This window comes from Pleurodeles waltl, chromosome 2_2 (assembly GCF_031143425.1).
Source record: "Pleurodeles waltl isolate 20211129_DDA chromosome 2_2, aPleWal1.hap1.20221129, whole genome shotgun sequence".
NCBI lineage: Eukaryota > Metazoa > Chordata > Amphibia > Caudata > Salamandridae > Pleurodeles > Pleurodeles waltl.
The window spans coordinates 851,459,687-851,480,678 of NC_090439.1; the positions used below are offsets into that span (position 1 = coordinate 851,459,687).

The 20,992-nt window shown below is 46.3% G+C and overlaps 1 protein-coding gene and 1 long non-coding RNA gene across 3 annotated transcripts in view; one reads left to right on the forward strand and one right to left on the reverse strand.

Annotated features, from left to right (window-relative positions):
* LOC138282677 (uncharacterized) overlaps positions 1-20,636 on the reverse strand; it is a 113,107-nt gene extending 92,471 nt beyond the window's left edge. Inside the window, exons 1-2 of the long non-coding RNA XR_011200984.1 lie at positions 20,444-20,636; positions 4,464-4,538 (exon numbers count right to left, since the gene is read on the reverse strand). This is a non-coding gene — a long non-coding RNA (uncharacterized lncRNA). The remainder of the gene's footprint in view (positions 1-4,463; positions 4,539-20,443) is intronic.
* Positions 13,224-20,992, forward strand: part of ESRP1 (epithelial splicing regulatory protein 1) — a 289,890-nt gene continuing 282,121 nt past the window's right edge. For both annotated transcript variants that reach the window (XM_069220486.1, XM_069220487.1), the window contains exon 1: positions 13,224-13,663. In XM_069220486.1, the coding sequence (XP_069076587.1) occupies positions 13,529-13,663 (135 nt within the window). In that variant the 5' untranslated portion in view covers positions 13,224-13,528. The remainder of the gene's footprint in view (positions 13,664-20,992) is intronic.

Here is a 20,992-nt window from a genome sequence, read left to right on the forward strand (position 1 = left end):
AGCACCAGCAACCCCAACGAGGCCGCCAACAACCTCACCAACTGGATCTCCGACTGCGCCAACCTCCTGGCCCCTCTGAAGACCCAAACCAACACCAACAACCACAAGAAAAACTCCTGGTTCACCACCGAACTCAAAAACTCCAAGAAAGAATGCCGCCTCCGCGAGAAGACATGGCGCCTCAACCCAACAGAGGAAAACCTGACAGCTCTCAAGGACACCACCCGCCAACACCACCAACGCCTCCGCACCGCACGAAAAACAGCCTACCAGAACAGACTTGACAACAACGCCCACAACAGCAAGGAACTATTTGGCATCGTCAAAGAGCTCTCCAACCCGGACGCAGAAACCAACCCCATCCCTCCCTCACAGGACCTCTGCGACTCCCTCGCGACCTTCTTCCACCGTAAGATTGCCGACATCTACAACAGCTTCACGACCACCAACATGAACCCGCCCCCGGAAGCCGCAAACGACATCTCCACCATCCTCGCCTGGAACCCTACCACCACCGAGGAAACCACCCGCGTCATGAACTCGATCCACTCGGGATCACCCTCCGACCCCTGTCCTCACCACATTTACAACAAGGCCGACAACATCATCGCACCCCACCTCCGAGACGTCATCAACGCCTCCCTCACCACTGCTACCTTCCCTGAAAGCTGGAAACACGCAGAACTCAACGCCCTCTTAAAGAAACCTACAGCAGACCCCACCGAACTCAAAAACTTCCGGCCTATCTCCCTCCTACCGTTCCCCGCCAAAGTGATTGAGAAAATCGTCAACGCTCAACTCACCGCCGCCCTGGAAACCTCCGACTCCCTCGACTCCACTCAGTTCGGATTCAGGGCCAACCACAGCACCGAAACCGCCCTCATCGCAGCCACGGACGACATCCGAGCCCTGACCGACAAGGGTGAAACCGTGGCCCTCATTCTCCTGGATCTCTCTGCAGCCTTCGACACGGTCTGCCACCGCACCCTGATAGACCGCCTCTGCAGCGCCGGCATCAGAGGCAAGGCCCTGGAATGGGTCATCTCCTTCCTCTCCGGAAGGACCCAGAGAGTCCGCCTCCCCCCCTTCAGATCCGCAGCCACGGAGATCATCTGCCGCGTACCCCAAGGATCCTCCCTCAGCCCCACCCTATTCAACGTCTACATGACCCCCCTGGCAAACATCGCACGCAAACACGGACTCGACATCATATCCTACGCCGACGACACCCAGCTCATCTTATCCCTCACCAACAACCCCACATCAGCAAGGACCAGACTGCACGACGGCATGAAGGAAGTAGCGACATGGATGACAGACAGCCGACTGAAACTGAACACAGATAAAACGGAGGTCCTCATCCTCGGCCCTACCCCCTCCGCATGGGACGACTCCTGGTGGCCCCCCGCCCTAGGCAGCACTCCCCAACCGACCAACCACGCACGCAACCTCGGCTTCATCCTGGACTCCTCCCTCTCGATGACCAGACAGGTCAACTCGGTGACCTCAGCGTGCTTCAACACCCTCCGCATGCTCCGCAAGATCTTCCGCTGGATCCCCATCGACACCAGGAAGACCGTCACCCACGCCCTCGTCACCAGCCGCCTGGACTACGGGAACACTCTGTACGCCGGCATCACCACCAAGCTGCAGAGGAAACTTCAACGGATCCAGAACGCCGCAGCACGACTCATCCTGGACATACCTCGCCACCACCACATCTCCGGACACCTGAGAAAACTCCACTGGCTCCCGGTCAACAAGAGGATCACCTTCAGACTCCTCACCCACGCACACAAAGCCCTCTACAACCTCGGACCCAAACTCATCAACTCCCGCGTCTCCTTCTACACCCCTCCGCGCACTCTGCGCTCCACCGGTCAGGCCTTGGCAGCCGTTCCCCGCATCCGCAAAACCACCGCCGGAGGAAAATCCTTCTCTTTTCTGGCAGCGAAGACCTGGAACTCCCTGCCCAGTCACCTTCGCGCCATACCCGAACACCTCCCCTTCAGAAGGCAGCTCAAGACCTGGCCCCCTCCCCCCCAGCGCCTTGAGACCCTTATGGGTGAGTAGCGCGCTTTATAAATGTGATTGATTGATTGATTGATTGATTGATCCGAATGATCAGGTCCTGATAATGCGACCTACTTCCGATAACAAATTATTAGCTAAATGGCAAGGACCCTACAGAGTAATAAAAGCAGTTTCCCCTGTCACATATCTTATTGAACTTAATCAACACCCAAAAAGGACACAGATATACCATGTCAATTTACAAAAAAATTGGGAAGCAACGGAAGATGACAATAATGTTTCTGCTTCCGGCTTCTTAATTACCCCAACCCCTGGGGAAGAGATGGATCTATACCCCCACGAGACCGAAGAACTATGGGAAAGACCATGTATAAATGAGTCCCTTACTGAGTTCGAGAAAAACCAACTAGACGCCCTGTTACAACACATTCCCTATTGTTCTCTGGGAAACCAGGGAGAACCACATTAATCCAACACTGTATCAGAACCCCAGAAGGCAAAACCGTCCGCCTACGACCCTACAGAATTCCAGAAGCCCGAAAACACCTTATTGAAGAAGAAGTAAAGAAAATGCTAGCCTTAAAGGTTATCGAACCCTCCACAAGCCCGTGGTGCTCCCCGGTGGTTTTGGTTCCTAAACCAGATGGGTCGGTCTGTTTTTGTATTGATTTACGTAAGTTAAATGACTTGTCCCTCTTTGATACATACCCTATTCCTCGAGTAGACGATGTATTAGAGAAATTAGGGAGGGCCGCTACATGTCGACCCTAGACTTAACGAAGGGCTACTGGCAAATTCCCCTTGCCGCAACAGACAAGGAAAAAACAGCCTTTGCAACCCAGTCAGGTCTGTACCAGTTTACTGTCCTTCCCTTCGGGCTCCACGGGGCACCCGCCACCTTCCAACGCCTAATGGATTGGCTTTTAAAACCGTTCCAAACGTATGCAGCAGCTTACCTGGATGATATTGTGATTTTTAGTGACTCTTGGTCTGAACACCTTCACCATCTAGAAACTGTGTTCCACACCTTAGAAAATGCTGGCCTTACCACCAACCCAAAAAAATGTATTTTAGGGAATACCCAAATCGCTTATCTCGGTTACCTTATTGGTAACGGGACTCTACGACCACAAAAAGATAAAGTTGAGGCCATTATGACGGTACCAGTGCCCACAACAAAGAAGGAACTATGGTCATTCTTAGGTTTAGTGGGATACTACCGGAGGTTCATTCCCCAGTACTCTACGATTGCCTCCCCTCTCACCGACCTCTTAAAAAAACAGTATCCCTCTAAACTACCCTTATTCAACAAGGCACAGTTACTCAGCTTTGAGCATTTGAAACGGTCCCTCACAACCAAACCTGTCCTTAAATGTCCAGACTTTTCCAAGTCCTTCCACTTGTACACGTACGCCTCCAACGTTAGTTTAGGGGCGGTTCTCACACAACCCGATAGTGAGCAATATGAGCATCCCGTTGTCTTTATAAGCAGGAAACTACTTCCTAGAGAATGTCACTACCCCGCTATTGAGAAGGAATGCCTGGCGATTAAGTGGGCCGTGGAAAGTTTGAGGTATTATCTCCTGGGACGTCCTTTCTTCCTTTATACTGATCATGCCCCATTGACCTGGTTGGCCTCCCATAAAGACACGAATTCCAGGGTGTTACAATGGTTTCTGGAGCTCCAACTTTTTACCTTTCAGGTCCGCCACATTCCTGGCTCCCAACAGGGCCCTGCTTACTATCTATCTCGGCTTCCCAACTCTTCGGTCCTCTACCAGTCCCGATCATGGGATGGGGAGTGTAGACGGGTCTCCTCGACCACGCCTACAGCTGCAGTGGCCTGGCGCACGCCACACTGGATGGACTCACGCGTTCCCATGGCAACATGGGGACACCGCCTGACGCGCGCGAGGCCGATTTCTGGAGCCCCGCGTTGATAGGGACGACGGACTCGGGAAGAGGGGGAGAGGAATCCTCCTTCAAGACGCCGAAGAAGGAAGAGGTGAGAGAGACGCCACGAACAGAGAGGGAAGACCGGCAAGCCCTGGAGAGACGCAAAGGAGGGGGAAGTTGAACCCCCGAGACGAGCACTTGCCGCCACGACCCCAGAGGGTCGTGGCTTACTAAGGTACGGTCCTTGTTACAAGGACAGGGTAAAAACTGTATGAGATCTAAAACGCGAGGGGGAGGAGGAGAAGGAAAGGAGGGGTGGGAGGAAAAAGGGCATGTCTGAAAGCAGACCCAGAGGGGAAAATACATACAGAAAGAAAACTCTATGGGCCAGCACTAGCAAGGAAGTGTTTATCACTAGTTTGTTCCCTGCCCTGCACAACCTCACTACTGGGCTATCTTTAACCACACCTACCCCTTTCTTCCACAAATTCCCCCCCCCCGGCATGACTGCACATAAACAACCCCAGAAATACCAAAAGACGTTTCCTGCTGTATTTTGTGTTTCCGGTCCCCCTGGGAGGTCCCAAGAACTGCCACCATCAGAAGACCTGGGGAACGCAGGAGAGAGACAAGAGAAGAAGAGGAAATTAACTGAGCGGACCATCATCATTCACTGCTAGATATTCACTATTTAATAAACCCTTACTTTTACACCCTACGTACGTCTCCGACCCTCAGTACCGCCGACCCCCTACCACAGGCACATTCTCAGGATATACCATAAACTGGGACAAGACATGGCTATATGCCCGACAGACCTGACAGACCCACCCACACTTACACTGGGACTGAGGGTGGTGACAGAATGGTTTAGATACCTAGGGATATTTATCACTATCTTGCCTGAGCTATGTATGTGCCATAAGGCCAGGCGAGTCCTCCAAGACTTCAAAGATGACACGGACAGGTGAAGAACCCTACCCTTGACACTGATGGGTAGGTCAGCCATGGTTAAAATGATCACACTTCCAAAATTCCTATATGTGCTCCAAAACATATACCACCTATTTTGTCAGACTAAACAAGGTCCCTTGGACCCTACTATGCGGCGGCACCCGAGAATATCCCTAAGAGCACTTCAATGTAACCCATAAAATGGGGGCCTGGCCCTCCCAGACGCTGAAGGATATTGCTGGGCATCCCACCTAATTGCCATTAATGAATGGATTCACCCATCCCAAGACCACCCCACATATCGCCTGAAAAGGGCCCAATTCTCACCCAGCTCATATATACACTACCGGTATGGGCTTAAGGGTACCCATTCCTCCTGCCAGCTAATAATGCAGCTTTGGAGGCCTGGCATAAAACGGTGAAAGCTACTGGTGGCACCACAAAGTCACTAGAGAGAAACCCCTCTGGGAAGGCAGCTGGCTTTGACAGATTACTGAATTCACTGTTTTTGAGCAGTGGGATGCCATAGATATCCTCAAGCTCGCTGATATCCTGCAGCGGGGTGAATTAATGTAATTTACATCCATGCAGTCAGAATGCCACCTTTATCACACAAAGTTTCTTTAATACACTCGCCTGAAACATGCCTGGCAGGCGGAGGGAATACAAGGGGGAGATGTACCGGACTATGCTACCCTGGAAGGTAGTGTCCTCATGGAGGAACTGGGGCGGTGGGCGGTCTCCGCCATATACCGCACAATCAATAACAACATGCCAGACTCCCAAGGCCCTTTAAGGGACAAATGGCATTGAGATCTTGGTGGCATAGAGGACATACAGTGGGAGGCTGCTTTGATGCACCCGCGAGAAGTAGCCATCAAGTCGAGGCTCAAGCTGATACAATGCAAAATACTACATAGGGTATACTAGGACCGCTACAAATTACACAAAATGGGTTGGGCACCAACACCATACTGCTTATGCTGCTGTGCGGCAATTGTAACATTTATACACACACTCTGGGAGTGCCCTCCCATAAGACAGTACTGAGATGCCATTATTACCGAACTCTCAAGCATCATTGGGACTCCACTGTCCACTGACCTGAGGTTTATCTTACTGGGGATCCCAAGCGAAGTTGGCCTGCCATGCTTTCAGCTTCTATTTTGCTCCCTTGCCTTGGTGGTGGCCAAGAGAGATGAGGCCAGACACTTGGGTGCCAAAGACCTACTCACGAAACAAGAATGGCAAAGGGGGCTGGACTGATATATAGCCGCCAAAAAAGGCAACTTACTGCAGCAGGGGATGCCCCTGGAAATTTTATAAACTGCGGGGTTGGTGGTGAGAATACTACTATGACTTGGAGTTCATATGCAGCTCCTTGACCCAGGTAAATAGAGCACTGTGCTATATTAAGAGGACTGTAACTTATGAACTGCAAGTAACAAAATGATCTCAGTGTCAAAAGCAGTAGCCCACTTATCTATCTACATAAAATACAAATTTGTGATATGAATGTTACACCACGTACTTTGCAGGAGGCACGTTAATCCTCTATGCTACTTTCTGAGTCAAAACTGCTATTGGACAAAAACAGCCCTGCCAAGTTTCCAAGGTACACATGTGATGTTCTGCTCCACTCCAAGTTTTTTTCTTTGGATTCTGGAACTTGTAATATTGTTTATGTCATTTAAAAATGTGACTACAAGTCCCAGAATTCAAAGAAAAAAACCTTGACTGGAGCAGCACATCACGCATGGACCTGGGAAACTTGGAAACTATGCAAAACACAGGACTCTCCAAGAACTGCATTAACCACCGGATCTTCGTTTCTGCTATTATAAACCCCTCATAATTGCAGGGCACAAAGAAATCTCTGCAGCAGGTGTCTCAAACCTGTCAGATATTTTAAAATGCAGCCTCTTTGTAACCAATAATGTAAGCTAGAACAAATTTGCAGTCTCGTTAGTCCTTTTTGCCAATGTCTTTGCAGCAAGTTTTTTTTTAATACATATATAAGCTGATTGACATACTCTGCTTTTGAGCCTCTGCCCCTGGTTACTCCGTCCCCTTCACTTTGCCACACATTGACCCACATTTTTAGATTTCCTGAGTAATGTTTTCCAATTTCAGCACTGAATCCCGGCCCGCTGATATACCTCCATAAAAAAACTGTTGTCCACAGATTTCCATTTTTGGTTTCTGTTTTTGGATCATTAGAGAATTAATGTAGCTTGGGTAGACATTGCTGATCCAGGCAAAAAATTTCTGGACAATATTTTAAAAAAATGGCAGATGTGTTGCAGTGATAATGTAATATTTTAGGATTCATGAGAACTTTATACTTCATTTTGGTGTTGAAACATAGGTTTAGGGGGTCAAGTAGTCTTATAGAGACAGAAAATAACTCCTCAGGGCAACCCTTCCACCATTTTCCAAAATGACAGCTATAATAGAGGAAGTAGAGACATATATAGAAATGAAACAAATAATAATGTTTTTAATCCTTTTATGCATACATTAAACAATGTTTATGTTCTAAATATGAAAAAATATAATGTTTAGCACTCCTGTCTGTTTTAGACACATTTTTATAGTTTGTTTTATTTATTTATTTCGGCAATCGCTTGTAGTACATTTGCAGAATGTTGAACATTTGAGAAGAGCATATCGACAGGGACATCTTTTTGTAGCACAGGTTTTGTAAGTACATGTTCATGTAAGTTCTGTGGGTAGAGGCTTTAGAAATGTCATAGGTTTTAGCAACCCATCAATATCTTCCCAACCAAATTCACATGGATCTTTCTATACATATGCATGATCCAAAACATTTACACATCTTATGATCAAGTAGAACGCTCTTTTAAGGTGTCCACGCACAGAATATGATGTTGGTGGAAGGTCGCTTAGTGGGACTGATATCTTGAACTCACTTTACCGAAGATCTTCAAATGTGTGAAAATTGGAACTTGTTTTCCACACATGCACACAGTATTTTTCTACGTCTTTAAAGTCACATTCTTCTTCTGTGTCAACAAATCCTTTTTAGAAACTTCACAAGTTCAGCAGTTAGAGCTCCAAGCTTTGTTCCACTTTTGCTCATAGTGTCATCACCTGTAAGAATATGTGACTTGATAAGAACACTGGGCATCTCTGGGTCAGGTTTCTTGTACAGAATATGAAGCGGGATTAAGCGTCTTTTCTCGCCTGTTCCATAATGTATCTATAACTCTGACAATCTTTGATTTATGAACATTGCAACAAATTTAAGTAGCACTGTAATAACATCCGTGTCATTTGACAGTACAATGACTCGATTGGAACCATTTCAAACAGCCCACCCATCATGTGGAACAACACGAAGGTCAGCTTTCCCCAATTTGCTGTTAAGTTCTTGAACAATATGACCCGTACCTTTCAAATGTATCCCTACAGGCACCAACTCCTCATTGACAACCATTCCACTTCCAATAATTGGAAATTCAGTGTTCACTGAAGCATCAGCAATGTTTTGGTGAGTTAATATCTCCAAGTTCATCTTGTTCGATGTTGATGACCAGAATTTCTCAAATTGCACAGGTATAGGTGTCGAAATGTTGATGCAGGCAAGGTCAATTGTTCTACTTGTAGACATTCATCTGATTCTCTCACAGTCTTTGACAGATAGTTCAAGATAACTGTCAAAGACAAAGTCTGGATGACCTCTCTGAAGTTTTGCATGGATGAAATCTTGACCATTCGCAATTGTGACCAGGGGCGGCTCCTTCTCAATGGCGAAGGAGCGTCGGCCCCCTGGCTAAGCCAGCAGCTGAAAAATAAAACAATAGTTTGCTATTGTTTTATTTTTCATCTGCTGGCTCAGCTAGCAGCACATGCAAGGAGTGGCGGGCTGGGTCATGGAAGGGGAGAGGGAGAGTGGAGTGCACTTAAGTGTGCATGTGTGTTTCGCCGGTCCTCTTAGGCTGGCCAAACACACATGCACACTTAGGTTTCTCCAATCAGGCTGTGTTACACAGCCAGATTGGAGAAACTGCACAGACTCCCATGCAGTGTCTGAGTAGCGGACCAAGCCACACAGACCAATCGCATGAGAGCAGCACCAGGATTGCATGGGGAGTCTGTGCTGGTGTCCCAGGGACTGCTGGGACACCAGCACCATTAAGAGGCAATAAGAATGAGGTGCCCGGCGTCAGAAAGGTGAGGTTTTAATTTTATTTATATTTTTAATTTTTTCACACACATCCCCATTCCCTCCCCTCCCCCACCTACACCTCCCCTTGAGATTTGTGGCAGCTGCAGCTGATTGTGACATATAGCCCACAACAACAGCAGTTTTCAATGAGGACACCTTTTCGATTTGAAATTCTTCAGGTGAAAGGCTTTTTTCGTGCTTTTGTACAAGTTTGAGCTTCACTGGTTTGACTGCAGCATCTCCATCAAAAAATGTGTTTGTTGGAAGAAGATCATGCAACAGAATGTCCTTGATAAATTCACCCCTTTCTTTTGCTATTTGCTACATTAATCTCTGTATGTGCTTGCGAAAGTTGTTTTTTTGTAACCCGTTTTGTAGTGGCTAGTTGGACGAAACTCTTACAATGGCAATTAAACCTTGGAAGTTTAGCTCTAGTGATTATGTCAAACAGTTGTTTTCTCTTTCAATACAAATCTCTCCTGCTTCAATCCTGCGTACAGTTTCGATCCATGTTCCAGGACATCTAGTAGACGTGTCTTTATATCGTTATCCACGTATTGTTTGGTCACGAAGTTGAGTAGTTGCACATACCCAGTCATTTCAAAGGGGTTCCCTGCTGCTGCATGAAATGAAGAAGGCTGACAACATGTTCATTAAAATGTCTCCTCTCTTTCACACAAGTTTGTGGTGAGGAATAGTTTTACAATGGTCCATTCATTTTGAATTTGTAATTTCTCTGAAAACATTGCAAATAGAAAGGACTTCATAGTAAACTAGCTGCCGTTGAGCAACATATTCACTGTTATGTGTCTGACCAACAATTCCTTTGGAGCTTTTCTGTGATCACTAAATCGTCTGTTCCAGTTTCATATATGGAGCCACAGCATTGGACCTTCCCTCTCTGCCTTTCATCACAAAATATATTTGGATTAATTTTCTGTAGAGGTATGTTTTTTCTACCTCTGGCTTCTTCACTCTTTCCAAATACCAGGACCCATATCTCAGGTAGTTTATGCAATCAAATTCACGAAACACCGTAATCAGTGACTCCACAGTCTTCATATGCAGCTCCCAATTACCTTCCCAATCAGCATTACAAAGTTTTCACTAGAGCTATCATGTGTAAAACATTTCCCCAGTACTTGCAAAGTTCAGATTTTTTTCTTCACATTCTTTGACCACCTCTATGAACTTGGTTTTCAGGTTTTCTGAGTTTGGACTGAGTGTATTGAACACTGCCTGGCTTTGCATTATGTCTTTTGAATGAAGAGTACCCTTTGCCTTGTTCACTTGGGATAAGGTATGCAAAATCTAATGTGTCATTCTTGTTCCAGAAAGCACTCCAACACAATGTTTCTATAGCTTCAGATGTGATGAGCATGCCTTGTAACGAACAAACATAATGAGTTCCACTCAATACTGACTACTGTTTTGCTTCCAAAGATTTCAACCGCAATAAGTGCTTCGTCTAGGCCACATCCTCTGAGATAAATTCCTGCACAGTGCAACACAACTTTTGTCACATGGAAAACACCCATCATTGGTTAAAGATCATCAAATTCTACTGGACTGCTCATAAAAATGTCAGCTACAATACGGAAAACACCTTCATCGTAGAAAATTGGTTAAGACACCATCAGGCATTCTTATGGATTCCCTTGATTTGCAGAGCTCTGTGGCATCACAAATTTCTCATTAAATCCAAAATCTAAATCTTTCAGGACGTTTCTTAAAATGGTTCCTGCTGGCTTTACTGCATCCTGTGATCCTATTTTGGCAGCAAGAACTCCAGGAGTCAAATTAATTGAGAACACCAGAAGTGGCTCCCTCTTTTTGTTAGACTGACAAAAATGGATTCTGTCATTGTACATTCTCACAAGGTAAAAATCTTAGTTTCATTATAGATCAGTACAGTTTCATTAGTGTTGGCCATTATTTCTCTGATCTCACTGAGTGTGAACCTGTAGCCAGGGCTCAAGAGTGGCATTAAAACTTATTTGCTTTTCCAAAGAGTGCAAACTTAACTGAGCACCTGAGGCCAAAATGCTGCTGGGAGCTCATTGTGCATTCCTATTTTCTAATGTATGCACGATTGCAGTTCGGGAGGGGCATATAAATCAGCTGCAGATACATTCACTTCGCTGTTTAGATCTGCTACAGAGCTGAAAACTTCATCTTGGAAGAAACTAGCTGCAGATAAAAACATGTTTGCCCTTTGAGACTCATATACTCTGTACTTTATTCTTTCATCAATCTCTTTGGCCAGTGTTCTGGCTAAACCACAGATAACACATTGAAGATCCTCTGCTTTCTCATTAGTTGTTAGAGATGGAAGAGGGATAGCCATCCATCTATTAAGTGGATGGGCATTGGGTTTGGTTGTTGTCACTTTCTCAGGAGACTCAGATTCTTGTTGTGATTCACTGGTTTCTGCTATATTTTGACAATTTTTTCCAGGATTTTTCCATTGTATCTGAATTGAGGCGCTTGTTGTTACAATGATAAAATATTTGATCCTCTTCACCTATCAGTTTCAATCTTTTGTGAATGTTATCTTGCCGTATTTCTGCAGCATCTCCAACTTTCTTCTGTCCAGCTGCAGTTGATGTTAGCATTTCTTTCGGATTATTTTGGCATGAAACATTTTTGTTTGTTGGAGTCTTCAGATTTTGTAGTTAGAAACCTCTGTCAATCAGAAGGTAATGTTCCTCTGCTACCACCTGTTTCACTCATGTTTACTGTTAGAAATGGGGTCTCTAGTTGGCAGTCGGTTTGCACCCTGTCCAAGTAGGGACCCTCACTCTAGTCAGGACAAATGAGATACCCGCTCAGATAACCCCTGCTCACCCCCTTTGTAGCTTGGCACGAGCAGTCAGGCTTATCTCAGAAGCAATGTGTAACGCATTTGCACATAATACACAGTAATAGGTGAAAACACCACACCAGTTTTAGAAAAATAGCCAATTTTTATCTATATAAAACAAGACCAAATATGATAAAAATCCAACATACAGTAATAAAAATATGAATTCTGCAAGATTTACTCAAAAATGCAGTTTCCTTAAAGTCGATAACTCCACCTGGGGCTATCACGGCATCGTGATCAACAAAACCAACAGTTCAGTCCTGCACCGCAGCCCCGGTCCACCGACGCCAGCACCATCGACTCCTGTGTTGTCACCAGGCATCCTGCCTGCACTGTGGCCTGTGGCCAACGCTCGTGAGGATCACGAAGCACCGTCCTGTCCCGCACCGCTGGCTTTGGCCTGCCGACGACAGCAAAAACAATATTAAAATAAATTACCAATGTGATGGCTAAAACACTTCATTAAAGAGCAGCCATTTTGAAAAATGGTGGAAGGATTGCTCTGGGGAGTTATTTTCTGTCTCTATAACACTACTTGACCCCGAAAACCTATGTTTTGATACCAAAATGAAGTATATTGGTCTCCCTATTTCTGATATAATACATCATCTTTGCAACACATCTGCCACTTTTAAAAATGTCGTCCAGAAAAAAAAAAAAAATCTGCCCGGTTTAGTAATGTCTACCCAAGCTAAATTACTTATCTAATGATACAAAAACACAAACCAAAAATGAAAATTTCTGGATAACAATTTTTTTAGTGAGGTATATCCAGGGCCAAGACTAACTGGGCATAAACAACAACAACCCATTTTTGTAGGAGAGTACAAAAAGCCAGCTGATATGAGCTGAGAAAGGTTAGGTTTCCTGCTAAAATATGTGAAGTTGGTAGTTAGGTGGATAGACGGCGCCAGCTTGCCTCACATCCGTCAAAAGATAAAACATTTCACTAAATCCATAAGGAAGTAGCCTCTAGATGAATCAGAAGAGGGTGCGGCATCTTTCTGGCTGGGCAGGTACAACAGGAATGGTGCAAGAGATCTTCGCAGGAGGAGGAGGCGTGCTCAACGCGAGCTGACAGAAGAAGACACCACGCGGCTTCCAAATCCGCCTGTGCTTTACTCTACTCTTTTTGTTCGCGTATTCTCGGCCGTTTCCGGCACGGGTTCGTAGGTGGAAGCCACTTTCACCGGTACGTATAGCATCCTGCAGGCGGAAATAGCCGAAAGATGCCGAAGTTCCCAGACCAGGTATTCTGCTACCTGCAGTACCACGTGGGATGGGCTGGGCTTGGAGAGGTGGGTTTGGGCAGTTACGGGATCCTTAGACAAGTCACCAGCCATTACCACCGGGCTTCCAGGGGTGCAGCTTTTTAAACATTAGATACCACACACTCAGCAAAAAAGTTCGAGCCTGCCGCCGCCCTGGCTTGTGTGCAGGTGTGCCTGTATGCTGGGCGAGGACAGACTGGCACGTCTGCTGGAGGCCAGGTACCTGTCTGTGCCCAGGTCTGCGCGCCGAGACGGATGCGGCGATTCTTACACTGATTTGTTTCGAGTTTCGGAGACTTTGACGCTTCCCTCATCATGACGACGACCTGTCCTGACTACCTGGTGGTGCTCTTGTGTGGCACGGCGGGCGCCAGCGGCAGCAGTCTGGGGTCCGATGAGAAAGAGGTGACCCTGCTGCTGTGGAAGGTGGTGGACCTGGCCGGCAGGAAGGTAGGTGCCAGCTGCCTTCATTATAATTACAATAATGAGATTGGGCCCACTGTGCCCGGGGAGAGAGTTAGTCCACACTTTTGTTCTGTGTTCTTTAACGCTTCGCTTTACCAGCTTAGTGGCTCAGTGTCATGACTATTTCAACAATCCTGCTTTTTAGTCAGCAGTTCGCATCCTGCTTTTATATTCAGCGTTACGTGTTTTTGCGAAAGCGAAACTACAAGACCCAGAATGCAAAGCGCTGATGGCTAATGCGCCAAGGCCGCCTTTATATGTCACACTTCACACACAAGTACTTGGCAGATGTGCACGAAGAACGTTACTGACCGACATCAATCACAGTGCTCGCTCTATTATACAGAGATGTGCAGGCCACAAGAAAACGCACGTGTTGAAAGTAACTGAGGCGCGAGTGGCCAATCAGTTTATGTCGGAGACTACAATCTGGGTACTTCTGGTAATTCTCGCAATTTCGTTTTTTTTTTTATTTTTTTAAGGTAATTAAGAAGTTGTGTGAATTTTCATATGCTTAACATTGCTAGCCCTTTAATTGCTGGAACAGGTTACAACTGACTAACTCGACCCCCACCCTACACGCACACACTTAGGAGAAAGACGCCCACTTCTTAATTGGAGATGTTTGTGAAGCCGTCGCGCCCTGTGTAACCTTGCAGGCTTCGCCCTCGCCCGGCGAGGTCAGGGTCACGCCAGAGTCACGCCAGAGACACGCCGAAGCAGGGACAGAAGCCAGACACTGTGTGGACGAGTGCCTGGGAGTGAGTGAGGCCTACACGTGCCTTCCCCGGGTCAGCCCCACCGCGCAGCAGCTCCTGGGCCGACCCGCCCTTTAAAGGGTGTGATGTCCTGCAGACTGTCAGTGCGCAAAGGTGGCTGCGCTTTGTGCTGGAGCACAATTTAATTGAATTGTTGTCTGCACCGCACGGCGAGGTGGGCAGTATTTATCCATTGCTGACAAGTTTCCAGACTGCTCATGTGTTACACTTTCTCTGTTTCATTGCGTGTATGCGTGACAATTCTTTGCGAAATATGTGACACTTGGAGTGACACTTTCTTGCAAATAAAACCAGTCAATCTAGTCCATATAAAGAGCTAAGTCTCAGAATGTCAATCATGAGAGGCTCTCGAAAAGGCCTTGTAATTGCCACACCTGCGTGTAAAGCCTTTCTGACCTTTCATGCTTGGGCACTTGGGTTACACAGTGCGGCAGAGAGCTTTGTACAGGCCAGACATAACCGGCCATCCTCTGACGCTAAGGAGCGCCCCTGCGGTCGGGGCCTTCACTTAAGGGGTAGACAGTTGTTATGCAGATTTTTAGAGCATATCACCCGGCAGAGTATCCTGGCACTAAGTAGTTGTGAGATTAGATACACCCAAGACCTAGCGTGACCACTCGAAAAGCCAGGTGTTAAGCTTCTTGCGGATTTCAAGAAGTGAGGCTCTTACCTGTAGAGGAAGGTTTTTAGGAGCGATGTAGGAAAAGGCTTGACTGCTAGATCAGTTTTTTTTTTTTTTTTTTGTATGCATGGGATTTGTGCAAGTCGGAGTCCGGACGAGCAGAGGTGTCTGGAAGTTAGTGAAAGCAGATGAGATTGTTGTGGTAGATTGGGCTAGTGTTATGTAGTGCCTTGAAAGGATGGGTGAGGAGTTCGAGTTGTGCTCCTTGTGAATGGGGGGCCAGTGGATTTCCTTCAAGTGTGGTGTGAGTGCACAGTGGAAGGTTGGGAGGGATTCTGGCTCCCAAGTTCTCAATGGTCTGCATCCTTCTGGTGAGACAGACACAGTTTGATACTAAATTCTGTCCCTGCATCTGAGAAAGTGAAGCAGAGCAGCCTCAACCCCAAGGCAGCCTGCACCCTGGAGTGTTAGTTGAGGCAGCAGAGATGGGGTATCCGCAGTCTGTGCAGGACTTTCACACTGAGCTTTTCACCGAAGCAGCCGAAAGTTGGTGTTAGCAGCGCACCAGCCTTACACAATTCTTCTCAGCCTTACACAATACTTCTCAGCCTTACACAATACTTCTCAGCCTCACACAATACTTCTCAGCCATGTCTTCTCCAGGAGCAGAAAAGGGGCCCAGGCTGAATACCTGCCAGACTGAGGATTTCACTCTGATGAGCGAGATTCGTTTCACTGAGTGACAATGACGGTTGTGCGTCGCAGAGCTGATGGGGTCAATGATGGTAATCCGTGAAAGCTCCCGAGTGGGGTCTGCATTTCAGGAGCCCCCCATTTACAGGATGGGCAGTCAGGCCTGGGCCGGCGGCATCGCGTGTTTCCCGGTGGATGGCAGGTGGGAGGTTGGGTTACTGCTGATGCAGGCCCGTTTTGTTACCGGGCACCGCGCCTGCTGCGTCTCTTCTGTGTAGTGCTTCAGCACTTGGCAAACAATAATGAAAAGTACATGATTTTAACGTGTGTCCAATCAGACCACACTCACTTCAAAAGCATTTGTTTTTGCGTCTGGTCGGTTCCTGCCTCCTGCGCTGGGCTTCAGGGGGAGGAGTGCGGAGTCTGCTGTTGCTTGGCTGAGAGAATACAGCACAAGCTCTTCTAAACAGTGTGTTTAGTTATAACGTGACAGTTTCAACACATTTCATTTGTCTATTAAATGGTACCAAATCATTGAGTGACAACTGTTAGAAGTGATTCTAATCATGAACATAGAAACATTCAAGAGCCTCTGCTCCAAAAACTCTGCTATTTAGTGAACCAAGAGGAAAGTTAATTTTCTCTTGCTCTCGTATGTGGCTTTGCCTGTTACTACGGATGGAGTAACATTATAGCCTTTTGAGTTTAGCAGCGTACACCCTGAACTGCTGTATTTCAAGGAACTCGTGATGATAAAGGAAAAAGAGACACCTGGAAAAAAAGTATTACACAGTGTGGTCACACTGAAGCTAGGACTGATCCAAGGTGTCCTGGTTTCACATTTTGGCCACTATGTGGCTATCTGTTTCTCTTTTCCTTTTTAGATCAAATATTAATGCTTTGTGTCTAATAATTTGAAGCACTAAAAACTGCACTGTGTTAAATAAATCCGGGCCATGCGTGTTTCAAAATAATTGGTGATCGTAGTGATCGGAGAGGGTGATGATTTACTGTAGAATCTAAAATGAAAACCAAAGCATCCATCTTTAGTCAGTCCATTGAGATAATTTGCTCCATGTAGCTAAAAGTCTTCATTCATTGTCATTCTTTCTTGGAGTTTATCCTCCAACTCCTTACTTATGCGATTCATTGTGCCATGCATCCATGTCTTCAATCTCTACCAATTATTTCAATGACTGGACTACGTTTTAAAATCAAAAATGTGTTTTACAACAAACCACATTTGCATTTTTTTTCAAAATTTCTTGGGGGAGAGCCGTGAGAAAACCACCCTTACGTTGATTAGGCTTGCGCACTGCACTCACTACGTGCAGTATGAAAGTTGGTCTGACAATTTGCCAGGGCTTTTTTGGTTCCCAATTCAATCCTGTGGGCAGTCATTTACAATGCCACTATCTTTTCATTTTAAGAAAAGTTCTGCTTCAGTTTAGTTTAGGGAATATCACAATGGAAAAGTAACAGCTGAAGTTATTCTAGATGTGCTGTGCTGGGCTGGGCAGATTCTCACAGACTGAACTGTAAACTTACTGGTTATCCATGGTCGACCTGACCTAGGGAGCAATCAGGCAGTGTCTGACGGGCTGGTCTGACAGGTCACTATGTGGTTTGTTTGCGGGCTTATTTTATGGTCCGTTGGACCAGATTTTAATGTAAATTTCTCTGAGATCAAAACAAACATTGCCTGCAGCAAGCTTAAATCCTTGCAGTCTTCCATACCTTGCAAAACACTTGTAAAACTTGTCTTTACAAGTTCAAAACTGCCCCAGTTTGCAAACATGGGCCACTTTTTAAGCTATGTAATTCTCTAATGGGGGCTGCTTTCTTCTTGGTGCCCGGGCCTATTTAATGACCTAGTCCAAACCTGTTGGTACATACTTACTTTAGTAGCAGGCAGGCTGTCTTTGTTAGTGACAGGTTTACTCTCTCCTGGATTTGCGGATCTCTGCTGGGCTGATGGGGGTGTGTGATGGAGGTGTGTGGCTAGAGGTGGCTACTCTGCTATGGCAGAGCTTTGCCAACCCCCCCCCCCCCCCAGTTAGCAGCCCCAATAGTTGAAAAATGAAACCATAATAAAACAGGTTTATTATAGTTTTATTTTTCAAGTTCTAAGGGGTGGGCAGAGTCTTGAGGGTGGGGCCACCACAGGGGGTGTGCCCTGCTATCAGTGTGTCTGGCCGCCATCTCAGGAGGGCCAAACCGACATGCTCACTGAGCTATCGTCAACCCGAGCTGCGTTGCCGGATTCGAGACAGCAGGCACAGGCTCCCAGTCTCTCTGGGAGTGCAAAGCCAGGGTGCTCAAGCCAATCCTGATGCTGCTCTCATGCTGCCAGCAGCATGAGAGCAGTGTGGGTTGGCCATAGGGAAGTCTGGGAGCCTGTGCTGCACTGGAGAAGAACGTCGATGCGGCAGGTAAGTTATTTTATGTTTTTTGTTTGTCCGTTTGGTGTTTTTTTTGTTTGTGTGTTCATGTTGTGTGTCCATAATCACTTCCCCCCCCCCCCCCCGCCTTTCCACACACACACACACACACCCCCGCCCGGCTACTCTGCCCTGACACCAGCCCTGCTGTGTGTGGCTCATGATGATCAAAACAAGCTGGGACTACATCGATGGAATCATCTCACCTCCCTTTGACCCCAGCTCCCTGACTGCCTCAGGTCATTGCAGCGGAGGTCACACTGGATGTAACCTACTGTGCGCTATCAAGCGCCTCGAGAAATGAGTGCCGAAGCAGAGAGGCATTGGAAATGTGTGACACTGCATTTCAGAGCGGTGGTGCTGGGACCGGCACTGAAATGCGTAAATCTAACCTGTGAGGCATGGCACTTCTCAGAGCTGTCTGTCTGTGCATGGAGCGCTTTATCCCTGTGTAACGGGGGACTGGTGGCGCCTAGAGCTGTAGGAGGCTAGCTAATGAAGACCTAAGGCCGCTGGCACTTCTGCCATTTTCTCGTTTAGTTGCAGGAGGCAGAGTAGGAACTATTTTTGGGAGTGGAGAGATGAAAGTGGATAGGTGCAGGAATGAGCGAGACAGGATGGATAGACCGAGGAGGAAGGGGATTGGGCTGGTTTGAGCATTTCTTGCCAGGGTTTCCTTTGGTCTTCAGCCTAGCCGTAGTAGGTGGGGTCTATGTGAGCGCCTGCGAGTTGAATAAAGCCTGTATTTATGCCAGCAATGGGCGCTTTATGTATGCGAGTAGGGTTTAAGAAGAAGTGTATTTGTGCAGAGGAGGCCTGTACGGGTGATGGACTGAAGGAATGCACTTGTACAGGCGAGGAGCAGAGATGGGAGGTTTTTAGGGAAGTGGTGCAGACGGGAGCTGTATTTAAGTAGGCGAAGGAAAGCGGAGGCCGGCTGTACTTATGATAGAGAGATGCAGGGGAGATGTGTGTATGCTGGACGGGAGCTGTATGCAGCAGGTGCGGGGCTCTGCGAGAGTAGTTTATGCAGTCAAGGGTTTGTGTGGACTGTATTAAGCAATGAAGGAGCTGCTGCGCGAGGGGGGCTGTTTGAAGCTGCATTTATGCAGATGAAGGGCAGACGTAACTTTTCTTATTTTTTTTTTAAATATAAACTTTACTCATATTCGAGACTCGGAATACGTATTTTAGGGTTCGCCACGTGCTTTATAAATCCTGTAAATAGAAAGAATAGACGGGAGGTGTATTTATGTAGGTTTGGGAAAAACATGTAATGAATGACCTCTTGAAGCAGCTTTTCGTGTATCTTCGAACAGCTCTTCAAAGAGGAATGATGTATTTTCAAGCACAGGTTGACGTTTCACGCATTTTCTGAGAGGGGTGGGGGGGGGGGAGATAAACCTATGGGAATATGTAGAATACTGTTAATGTTTTTGGGGGTGCCGGAGACTATCGAACAAGCAATTGAGGTAAGCAGGGGCTGGGGAGTCAATCAAAAAGTACATGGTAGAATGAGCAAATAAAAAGGGCGTTTTGAAATAAATTAGAATATTGTAAGTTGGGCAGTTGAAAAATTGCGAACTTGAAAAAATACAGAGTTTTTCGCCGTGGGTGTTGGCTGAGTATGAACAATGTAATGGTTCTCGGAATTTGTGGCACGTGGTAACTAATAACGATGTCACATTTTGTGCAATCACAGCCAGATTTTAATATAAGATTAGGTAAATTGTCAGAAATAATACTACAATATCACTCGCGAGCCTTTGCAGAAAGGGGCTTTGAGGATACGAGACGACGTGATTGGAAGAGTTTATTTCTTTGAGCAATATAAAGTTTACCAGAGAAGCCATTGAGGATATCCAGGCTTTGTTATTAAATATATGTCCCACAGATGCCATTACTGGAATGATGCTGCAATAGAAGAACAAACTCTGTGGCAAAGCTTGTTTGGAAACGTTTTATTATTATTTTTTTGTTAATATCATAATCATTGAAAATAACTGTTTCATAAGAATGGATTTTCAGAATGTGAGAACAGAAGAATGTAAATAGAGTAAAACGAAACAAGTTAAATATCCTAACTGCGTTATGGACAGGGTAACCTTTTGATTCCGGGTGACTACGAGTGGCCATTATCATGGCATACAGGGCCACCATTCTGAAAAGTAGACATGACACTCCCCACATTGACAGTTGACAATTCACTGTGTCCAACAATCTCACTCACCAATTCATTGCAAAGCCGTGGTGGTTTATATATCCTCCCCATATCTTGTCAGACCGATTGGGGGTGGGGGCAACAGTGTCTCAGGTGGTGCTCTTCTCGGCCATCGTCAAACAATCCACATTTGCACATCATGTTCCAAAGTCTGGGATTATTTGACTGCCCCGCAGATCGATGCTAGAAACCATCAACCCAAATCTGCAAAGACAAGGAGGTCATTTGGATGGACCCTCATCATCTAAAGCAGGCTTCTCTAGCAAATAGCTTCTGAGCTACTGGTATCTCTGCAGCTACCCATAAGAAGCTCCTCTGTGCACAACCCAACCTAATAAATTGGAAGATTTTGCTTGGATGAATAAATAACTGATGGATATCTTGAATATGGTGGGCACTAATGTAATCTTTTCTGATGTGGTCATTTTTAAAACTCTAAAAATATTAATAGCTCAGAGATGGAATGAATAATCAAGCAGGTTACGGCAGCATGGGAATGACTGGCAGTTTCGGTGGAATGTATGGAAATCCCGATGGCTTGGGTGGATACGGTAAGCA